The sequence below is a fragment of the Lygodium microphyllum genome, chromosome 27 (genome assembly GCF_053477565.2).
Source record: "Lygodium microphyllum isolate KBCC chromosome 27, Lygodium_microphyllum_v1.1.10, whole genome shotgun sequence".
Taxonomy (NCBI): domain Eukaryota; kingdom Viridiplantae; phylum Streptophyta; class Polypodiopsida; order Schizaeales; family Lygodiaceae; genus Lygodium; species Lygodium microphyllum.
This window is the reverse complement of record NC_141161.1, coordinates 99,657,600-99,668,900: the sequence shown is the minus strand read 5'-3', so window position 1 is coordinate 99,668,900 and position 11,301 is coordinate 99,657,600. Positions and strand designations below refer to the sequence as shown.

The following is an 11,301-nucleotide window of genomic DNA, read 5'->3' as shown; positions in this document are numbered from 1 at the left end:
GTCTGAGCATGGAGCTCATTTTCAAAAAGCATATTCTTTCCAGGACACATTGCATGAAGAAGCAGGTTCATATGAAGAGAATATCTGTTTTGAAGACTCCAAGGATGTGTACATCATATTGGAGTTTATGAAGCATGCGAGGGAGGGATGAAATTCTAGTTTGGTTTGAATACACAAGATACTTAATCAAGTATCTTGTAAATGGAATGGCAAAAACTATTGTTTATGCAAGTGGAGAAGGTGTGCTTGTGGAGGTTGTTAATGGTTCTTGGACATGAGTTTTGCAATGTGGCTAATGCTACATTAGCAATTATTTGAGGTCACAAGCAAAACTTTGATGTTACTATTATTTTTCAAGGGCTAGATGAACTTGATCTAGTAGAACTAGTGGAAGCACTAAAAAGGAGGAATGTCCAACTATCTATGGTAATACGGTTTCTTGACATTCTTCAGCAACTTCAGCATTTCTTTGATGTTGCAAGGGCAAAGTATAATTATGAGAAATGCTTCCAAGGCATGTTTCCCAATAAGTGCAACCATGATCGATTTCTTTTGAAAGACATTTTGACCTCTTGGACAGCCCTTTCGATTTGGGCTAGAAGCAAGATCCAAGCCCAAGCTTTTAATTGCTTTTGGCAAATTGATGCAAAGCAGAGATGCATTGCTAATATGCAATGGATACAAGGATCGGGTGTATGTTGAAAGTGTTCTCCTAGCAAGGAATCTTAGAATTAATGCAATCAATGTCTTTGAAGAGATGAGAGAGCTGAACCTGCTAATCAAAGCTAGTCAAGCTTTGGGAGTGAGGCCTATTATTGGTGTAAGAGCAAAATTAAACTCAAGATATAGCAGCCATTGGGGTGCAACATCAGGTGACGAAGGGAAATTTGGGTTGACAGTGAATGAGATTGTTAAAGTTTCAATTAGGATCCTGGACTGTTTGCAGCTCCTTCACTTCCATATCGGCTCTCAAATACCCTCTATTTCTACAATCAAGGAGGCGTTGCTTGTGATGTTTGGGGGTGTTGATTTGGGAGGTGGTGAACCGTTGTGAGGAGGACGACGATTCTCTGTGAGATTTTAGGAGACTCCAAGAGGATGTGCATCTTCCCGATTGTTAGAGCACTGTAGTGAAGGATGAGAGCCGGATGGTCCTCTGGATGTGTAAGAGATGCTCTGAGGTCGACATTGTAGCTCAGCAGATTTGAGAAGAAGGCATAGAAGCAGGGATAGATCTCGAGACAGAGAAGAAAGTGGAGGTGAGAAAGGTGTGGTTGGAATTGAAGATTTAGCGAAAGTGAGAAGCGGCTTAGGGCGATCAAGACATGATGAAGGCAATGGTTTCTTTGGCGAGAAAGGAAAGAGACACAGGCCAATGAAGTAACAGGGAGGAGAAATGGCTCGGGTTGTGATGGTGGCAATTTTCGATGGGGGCAGAAGAGTCGATGATTCCCTTAAGATGCAGAGAATGGCGACATTATTCGACGGCTAAGATGGCAGCATAGTCTGAAACGCAGGGTGGTTAAAATCATGCTTAAGCTTTAGCTTAAGATTTTAAAGCTTTTGACTTTTGAACGAGTAAAGTCCTAAAGCGTTCTTACAAGCGTTAGACTTTAAAAATGTGACTACAGCTTTTCAATGGAAAGCCAAACATGTCGAAAGCATAAGCTTTCTTAAAAAAAAACCAAACTCATGTATTGAGAAAACTATATAAAGGAAGGTGTGAGAGGTACTAAGGGTGCTTCACCTTGCATTCAATTGGTCATTTGTGTGAGGAGAGTGGAGGGTTGCACATGTAAGTGTGGAGTCTTGATGTGATGTCCGCAGTGATCAAGAACTTGGCCAAGAGTTGTATCAAGGTTTTTTTCAAGGTACTAGAATGCAATACAATTGTTTTTTATTTCGAAGTGTGAGTTTTCAAACATTACGCAAGGTGCGTGATGCTCTAGTTAAATTGTATTTTTGATATTTTTGAGCTACAAGAGGCATAGTGTGTCATTTGGTTTTGTGTGTGACTTGTGTGGTAACTTTAAAATTTTCCATGTTGGCGTTGATCAACAACAAAGTCAATGACCCTAATTGGCACTCATTAACGTCTCCTTATCGGGTTGTGAGTAAGGTTTGCTCTCGATCACCACTCACGTAACATCTCTTTTTTGGTGCCCCCATAGCTTATGAGGAGTGTCAAAAAAGTTGACTTTGTGTGATTTGTGTATTGATTTCTTGTTTGAGATTGTTTTTCAATGGCCAATCCTTTTCTTTAATTTTATGGAAAGAAGGGAGAGGATCCTCAGCGATTCCTCCAAAAATTGGATCTTGGATGTATTATCCAACGAATAAGTGACCCAACCCTGAAACCCCAAATTTTAAAATTTCAATTCTTTGATGAAGGTCAAAATTGGTTCAAAGATTATGAAAAAATGTTTAGAATGAGAAATCCTCCTATTCATATGGAATATGAAGCAACCAAGCAAGCGTTTCTTGATCGTTTTAAGGAAACTGAAACTTCCCATAACCTTTGGAGAAAAATAAGAATTTGTCAGAAAAACGAAGGCTAGACCATAGAATTCTTTGCCCTGGAGTACACCAGACTTTGGGGTTGTTGGAATGCATCTTTAGGCTCAAGTGAGAGAGCACCTGAAATGTTGAAAATTTAACATTTTGTTAAAAATTTATAGGGAGAGGTGAGGAAAAGTTGGAAATTAAGAAACCAAGTACTTTTGAGGAAGCCATATTAACTACCATAGAAAAAGAGAGATTTTTTTTTTAAAAAAAGAGAATAATTTAGAATACCTAATTGAAAGGGAAGTGGAACCTAGGAGGAAGAAGCTTGGCGGTGAGAGCTATGGCGGATGGAGAGCAAGAGCCAAGACAGAGAGAGGCTCAAAAGTGAGAACTCCAATAACCACAATGTGTGGCCGGGCCTTCCTTTATTCAAACTCTCACTAAAAGAATAAAGAATAAGTGATTGTGATGGGTACCCGCCACCTATAGTGTGCAGTGGCGGGTATTGTCAGTGTAGTAATGCACAGGCGGCTAGGCGGAGGCGCCTTTACCTCCAACAACCTCCCACTTAAAGGCGAATCTACCCTAGTGAGAGAGAAAAAATAAAAAGACAGTACAACATGTACACATGTACAACAAGATGAGGGAAAAAGACATCATCTCATCCAATGCCCATCAATCTCCTAAGGAAGGCAAAGCACTCGGTAGTGAGGCTCTTCTTGAGCAAGTCTGCAAGATTTTGCTCAGTCAGAATCTTGACAAGGTTAACAGACCGGTCCTCAATGACTTCACAAATGAAGTGATACCTTACCTCAATATGTTTCATCTTCGCATGGAAGATCGGATTCTTGGCCAGGATTCTTGGCCAACTAAATGATACTCATAGAATCCGAATGTAGTATAGACATAGCATCTGTCATACCAAGGTTAGCAATCAAACGGCCTAACAAGATAGCCTCCTTGCGAGCCTCTATGGTTGCAATATACTTGGCCTCTATAGTAGAAAGGGCCGTACACTTTTGCGCCATGGACATCAAAGAGATAGCCCCTCCAGCATAAGTGAACACATAGCCAGAAGTGGACTTCCTACTATCTGCATGTCTTGCATAATCACAGTCAGTGTATCCCACGACTCCTATATCCTAGCAGTCATAACAAATACACATATATACTGTGCCCTTCAGGTACCTCATGATACCCTTCACAGCATCCCAATGTTTCTTGCTAGGTATAGCCATATAACGTACCAAAACCCCAACTACAAAAGCGATATCTGGACCGGTGGCTATCATGGCATACATAAGACTTCCCACAGCGGATGCATGGGGAATCTTGGCCATCTGAGCCCTCTGCTCATCTATCTGCGGACAATCGGCCTATGAAACCTTCACATGAGAAGGTAATGGACATCCAATAGGCTTAACATCCTGCATGCGGAAGTGCTCAAGGACTTTATGAATGTACTCCCTCTGTGATAGATAGAATAGTCCCAGACATCTATCGCGTGTAATGCGCATACCAAGTATATGAGAGGCATGTCCTAGATATTTCATCTCAAAGCTCTTCTTGAGCTGAGCCTTAAGAGCATCTAGCTCCTCATGAGCTATCCTTGCTAAAAGCATGTCATCCTCCCAAGAGTGACAATTACCCCTATATATAGCCTCATCATAAGTGAGAGGCTCTCCTGCATTTGTAACCAGTACATAATCCATAGAGGGCGCAAAACGGTCAAGAGGTCATCTATCTCTAGTAGAACGCCTCAACCCAGGCACTGTTGCCTGATCGAAATCCTCTCTAACATCAACATGTTTAGCATCTGGGCCATGAGCATCAGGTGATGCTGTACGCTATCTAGCTGGTCGTGGAGGAGACTGAATGGGAGCAGGTGGCTCCTCCTAAAAGATAACTCTACTTACCTCAACCACTTTCTCAGGCTGCATATGCATTTTGTCCTCATGAAAGATGACATCATGGCTGTGGATCACTTTCCGCACCTGTGGATCCCACAGACGGTAACCCATCTCTCCTGCATCTCCATAGCCAATGAAAATGCATTTGACACGTTTAGGATCCTCCTTATTGCATTTGTCCTTGGGCACATGGCAGAATGCCTCACATCCAAAGACACGCAAATTATCATAAAAGGAGGGCTTGCTTGCCCATACCTCCTCTGCAACCTGAAAGTCAATGCTATTGCTAGGTGACCTATTAATGAGATGCATTGCAGTAGTAACTACCTCAACCCAAAAGTGTTGCGGTAAGCCAGCCTGGCTAAGCATGCTACGGATCCTTTCTTGAATGGTCCTATTCATGCATTCACTAATACCATTTTGGGGAGGGGTGTAAGGAGCGATCAACTAATGCTTAATACCCTGCTCATCACAAAACTGTTCAAAAGCATGTGGTACGTACTCACCCCCATTATCTGACCTTAGGCATTTTAGCCTTTTCCTAGATTGGTCCTCTGTCAATGCAAGCCAACACGGAAATGTGTCTAAGACATCAGATTTTCTCTTTATGGGATAAGCTCAAACCTTACGTGAGTAATCATCTATGAAAGTAACAAAGTACTTTGCCCCACCAAGTGATTGACACGGCATAGGCCCACATAAATCTGAGTGCACAAGAGCCAAGGGCTCACCCATGCGTTTCTTACCAGACTTTTTATGCGTATTTCTAGTTTGCCTACCATACAAACAATTATCACAAGAATCAAAATACAAAGAGTCAAAAGGTGGAAGATACTGTAAAGCAAGAAGCATTTTCATTCCTTTAAGAGGCATATGCCCCAAACGAGCATGCCAAAGGGATACATGGGGAATAGAAGCCACAGATAAAGCATGATCTAAGGTAGCTCTAGATACAAGTAAGGGATAGAAGCTACCAGACTTGGCACATCTTGCAAGCACAAGCCTGCCACGAGTAATCTTCCATGTAGAGTCTCCAAAAGACACAAAATACCTTGCATCATCAAGCTATCTAGTTGATATAAGGCTGCAAGTTAACGCAGGTACATGGCGTACATCATGCAAAATAAAAGAACTGCCAGAAGGAAACTGTAGCCTAACATCTCCAATGCCCACAATGTCACGAGACTTGTCATCACCAAGACGCACAGAACCAGACATGGTACGATAGGTATGAAACCAATCTCTACAGGGTGCCACATGAAATGACGCACCCAAATCCAAAAGCTAGCACTGCCCATACATAGAATGTATCTCAGAAGTTTGTAAGGCATCGCATGAAGAAGCTCCATGTATGTAATCATCATCTGAATTAGTGGCTTGCATGACATTAGCCTCTTTTATCTTCACACTAGACTTTGCAGGTACAATACTGCGCTCAGAAGACTTTTCATGCACTTCTTCTTTTCCCTTCTCCTTGCGCTTATCATCACGCATTTTATGGCACTATAGCCTAATATGTCCTGCTTTCCCATAATAATGAGAGGTAAGATCATACTTCCATCCACGGGACTTACTGCGACTACGTGACTTGGACCTGGACTTCTGAAAGTCCTTGCCCTTATGATCATTATCATGCCTACCATGTCTGCCACCTCTAATGGTCAATGCATGTGAAGAGCAAGAAGCATCATTGCTGCTCTTGTTGATTTCCTCAGTCAATAAAGCACTCTCAACATCTTTGATTTTCAGCCCATCAAGCTTATTCTTGCATATGGCAGTACGGAAGACATCCCATGATTCAGGCAAGGTGCCAAGCAAAAACAACGAGTGCAAGTTTTCTTTGAACTCAATACCCTGTGATAACAGACTCTTCATGATAGCATGAAACTAAGTGAAATGAGATGAAAGGAAGGTCCCCTCCTTCATGCGAAGGTCCATTAACTGCTTCAGCCAATACATCTATGATGCAGGACTCTGCTGCACATAGAGCTCCTGAATCTTCTTCCATAAATCCCATGCACTCTGATTCTCATATTCAACAACATTATGTTGGACCTCTTTTGAGAGTGACAAAATAATGGTAGACTTGCATAGCTCATTAACTTCCATCAAAACATCATCATCCATATCCTCAGGTTTAACACCCTTGAAATGCAAGGGTTTAATTTGCAATTTCTGCACCAAAACTTGCCATATTTGGGACTTGGTACCATCCAAATTGCAATGTTAAAGAGAGCTATATCTTTCAGATGACCAGCCATACCGTCCCAAATCAAAGCAAAAAGGTAAAATTGAAGGTTGTTGTAACTAGTAGAAAATGCACTAAAACCACTACTAAAATTGACTGAAAGGGTAGATTTCACAAAGAGAAGCACTCATCCACCAAAAATGACCAAGACAACATCAAATAGTAAGCATTACCCTCATAGAAGTGCTCAAAATCTGTATATTTTAGCTTGTTGTAATAAATGATAGCAGTATGTAAAACTGTCCCAAAATGAAGCAATCACTGATACATATGTCACTGCAACTGCGAGGTAGCAAGATACATCCAACATGAGTATCCAAGGGCAAGAAGGTACCAAGAAATGGCAAACCAATCACGTGTCAGGCAAGAGACATCTCAGAGGTCTAGAAGTCATGCATGTAATGGGTCTCGAGGTAAGAGAAGAGACTAAGCACAAGCACAACTGATAGAGCAAGAAGCTCAATACATAACTATCCAAGATGCATACAAAACTGACAAACCTGTGACAAAGATAGGTGCCTACCCCAATAGGCGTAGCAAGTCAGCCCACTATAGACTAACTGCAAACATAAAGCTCTCAAGAGAGCAAATGCATATAACTGTCCCACAAGCTCAAGCTCAAGTGTAAACAAGACTTTGTGTACATCCAAATATACCAAGAGGCTCCCACTAGAAGTAAAGTCAGATGCAAAGAGAGCAAGCAACGCTCTGATACATCAAATACATAGCATCAGACATGCCAAATCCCAAAAGGGTACATCCGAAGCATGAATTCCAAGCTATCTCAGATCCGTAAAGCATAAGCCGAAAAGCATTTAAAGAGCATGTAACTGACAACCAAATTTAATGCCAAGTAGATCCAAAATGCTCAAATACATTTGAAGATGAAGCCCCAAGTAACTGTCAAGCATGGGCAAACCAAGTGGCATCCATATCTGACCAAAGCATAAATGCAAGAAGCCTAAGTGTCAAGTAGTGACAATAGGTATAAACCGGTCCAAAGCATGCCAACTGCAGCTAAATGCCAGTGACGATAACCAAGACAAAGCCTATTCCAAGCTCAAAAGCATTCTAGAACCAAGAAGAAGCATTTGAAAACCTCTAAATACATCAGTATGATCATTCAAACCTCTAGTAAGCACCCCGTATCCATGAACCAATGCATACACCAAGTAAATTAGCTTCAACCCACTGTATTACAACAAGCAATTCACTGTTAAATGAAGCTCAAACAGTGCTCAAATCTGCTCCAAATCAGTCCCAAAGTATAGACATAGCGTCCCATAACATCCGGGCATCATCGGGCATCAATAGGCATCAAACGGGCAATGCCAAGAAGCATCAAACAATAAATGTCAAGTACTGCCTTGTTTTGACAATCCTGGGATGGTGTATACAGCAAGGGCTGAAGGGGGAAGCACTCCAATCGATCATCAGGAGGCAAGCACTAGTGAAGAGGAGTCCGAGAAGGTTGCCAAGAGTGTCGGGAAGTCAAGAGGAAGAGCAGGGAAATGCCATGAGCAGGTGAGCCCAACCCCCTAAAAATGTGCCAAAATTTGCGATGACTGTTCTTGGGAGCCGGGGGGTCTTCAATAGTCCTTGGGGCACTTGGAAAAGTCGAGGGGGCTCTAATGCAGCTTGGGAAGAAGCCAATGAAGGTCTGGAAGCTCGGGGAGAAGGTGAGAGATCAAAACATACTTGCAAATGAAGGTGCCATGGCTGCCATTGAAGCTTGGGTTGAAGCTCTTCAAATCCGGGTTGAAGAGAATGCCGGAAAAGCTCCAATGCCTTTGCTGTGATACCAGTTGAAAGGGAAGTGGAACGTAGGAGGAAGAAGCTTGGCTTTGAGAGCTATGGCCGATGGAGAACAAGAGCCAAGAGAGAGAGAGAGACTCAAAAGTGGGAACTCCAACAACCACAATGTGTGGCCGGGACTTCCTTTATTCAAACTGCCATTGAAAGAATAAAGAATAAGTGACTCTGGACAAGTGCTCGCCACCTGCAGTGTGCAGTGGCGGGTACTGTGAGTGTAGTAATACACGAGTGGCTAGGCAGACGTGCCTTTACCCCTAACACTAATGTTGAAAATAGAGACCAAATTGGCAAGGGGATGGACAAAACTTTCAAATTTTAATGAGACAAAATGTTCAGTTAGCATTGAAGGTTGAGGATGAATTGTCAAGTCAACTGCAAAATATGAGATTAGGAGCTTTGAGAGGAAGATCTTGGGGAAGAGGAATTGGAGAATTAGGAAAATCTAGGAAGTGGAAGAGGAAATGGGAGAGGATAATTTCAAAGATAGATGAACGATGTTTCTCTTGTGGAGAGTTAGATCATATGAGCACACATTATCCTTATCCACCTAGAGCAATGGGGGATATGCATAATGATTTTGGGATAGAAATAAAAAGAGATTCTACTTCACAAGCTCCTAGGTTGAATAAAGAGGAGAAACAAAAAAATGCCATTAATTTTATTCTTCTAGAAAATCAAAATCAAGAAAATAAAAGTGTTGATGTAATGACTTCAATTAAAAGAACAAGAGATACTGAGAGAGATGAACCTAAAACTAGTAAGGCTGGTGAGGAAAGAGGAAGAAAAAAAAGAAAGGAGAGAAGAGAGAATAAAATAAGTTGCGAGTGTCTAGAAAACACTATCATGCTATACTATTGGTATTCCATTGGGGGAAGGAGAAAGTAACTACGACCTTAAAAGGGATATGATGGGTAAGAAAGCTAAAATATCTTTTGCTCATTTGATGGAGTTGTGCCCTAAGATGAGAGGACAATGGAAGAAATTAGTAAATCCAAAGTATAAGGATAAAAAGAAAGGGACAATGAGAGTTTTGAGAGTTGAAGAGTTGCTTGATATTTTTCCTATTGTTGATGCTTGGCATAAGAACCAAAACATAGGTAAAGCATATATTAATGGAGGAGCACAAATCAGTGTGATTACTTAGGCTTGTACAGAGCAGTTTGGACTTTGAATTATCAAAGGGTCTAAGTTTTGAATCAGGCTTACTAATCATGCTAGAGTCAAGTTCTTAGGTATCATTCCAAATTTGGAAGTGAAGGTTTATGGCGTGTCTATGAAATTTGATTTTCATGTTATGCGAGCAGGGTTGGGAGCTTTCCCTCTTATACTGGGTAGACCTTGGCTTAGGAAAGCAAGAGCAATTCAAGATTGGGGGAAAGGAATCATAACAATTTATGATTGTAGAGTAGTAGCAAAGAAATTTGACATGTCGTCAAGGAAGGAATTGGTGAATAAGGATGATAGTGAAGAAGAACATGATGAAGAGAGTGATAGCTTTGAGGAGGAAGATGATACTGAGGATGAGAGTTAAGAGAGTGATTCTAATTGGGAAGTTTCATCTATTGTAGTTGAGTTAGTTAATCTTGAAGGAGAAGAAGAGAGAATTAAGGAGGATTTCTCAAGTTTGTTAGAAGATCATGAGGGGAGGCCTTCAAATTTGTAAGATTGATTGATGAAGTTAAGGGTTCAAAATTGTTGCCTAATGAGGTTTTGACTCATGTTGTGATTTGGATGTTGTTGGTGCTGTTTGTGAATTTAATGAGTCTTGTGAGATGGTTGTTGATGGTTTGAGTAGCCTTGGAGAGGCTTTTGTTTCTGATGTTTTGAGTAGACCTAACCTCATGCTTCTTGATAGTTGTGTGGATGATTGTTTGGTTAATTTAGGCAACATTGATGAAGAGAAAACTTAATCTAATAGTCTTGTGGTTTCTTTGAGTTCTCTTAGTGTTTGTGATGATGATTGTGATGATTCTGATTGGGTTTTTGAGGAGGAGAGTGACATTGATGAGGATGTGAGAGAAAATTTGAGTAAGGCTATGGAAAGGATTTAAAATTTGAGGGAAAAGAGATCTAACACTCAAGGTAAAGAGTTTGAAATGAATAGTGAGGTTGTAGTTGAAGAGAATTGGACAATTGGGTGTTTGGATTAGAACAATGACTCAAATGAGTTGCCTGATTTTGTTGAAGTTTCTTGTGAAGATTTGTCTCACATTGATTGTGAGAATGAAATGAAAAAAAGTTGACAATTGTGTTTATGGAATTGAAGAGTTGGAGTCCTTTTTTTAAAAGAGATGAAGTCTTGGTGTTTGGGTGAGTGTCTTAGAGAGATTCCTTATTTTGATGAGTTTTAGTTTGTTGTGAATAATGATGTGTTTGGATGTTTTGTGGTGCTAGAAGATGTTTTTCTAGTTTTCTCTAAGATTTTTGCAATATTTTCGGATGGAATGGATTATGGAAACATAGAAAGGTTATAACCTCATTTCAAAATCCTAGATTTGTTATATTTTCCTCTTGGGAGGATGGGAGGGGGATTGTTGGGGATGATGAGATCTTTTGTATTGATAGTGTAAGTTGTTTTGAGAACTTTGGATTTGAAAATTTTGAGGATTTTAAAAAGACAATTGTGGATGACTTTTGTGTGTTCTCTGAGGAGATATTTGAGAATGATATACCATGTATATTTCTAATTTTTGAGTTTGAAGAACTCAGGGATGGAGTGTTGGATCTGACTTTTGATTGGCTCATAAATGTTGCATTGTTTTATGAAAGCAACTACTACACATAAATGTTTGCAGACTAGGGGGAGGGATAAATATGTCAAGC

General features: G+C 40.7%; 1 protein-coding gene across 1 annotated transcript; it reads left to right on the top strand.

Moving 5' to 3' along the window:
- Positions 1–757: 757 nt before the first annotated feature.
- On the top strand, positions 758–1,384 carry LOC148012649 (arginine decarboxylase-like). The gene is made up of 2 exons (XM_087669182.1): positions 758–1,050; positions 1,195–1,384. Exons 1-2 carry the CDS (start codon positions 758–760, stop codon positions 1,382–1,384), a joined length of 483 nt encoding a protein of 160 aa, XP_087525308.1.
- The last annotated feature ends 9,917 nt before the right edge of the window (positions 1,385–11,301 follow it).

Coding starts and splice junctions, on each gene's coding strand:
- LOC148012649 (XM_087669182.1), top strand. CDS start 758: ATGAGAGAGCTGAACCTGCTAATCAAAGCTAGTCAAGCTTTGGGAGTG. Junction 1,051..1,194: donor TTGGGAGGTGGTGAACCGTT/GTGAGGAGGACG, acceptor TCGACATTGTAG/CTCAGCAGATTTGAGAAGAA.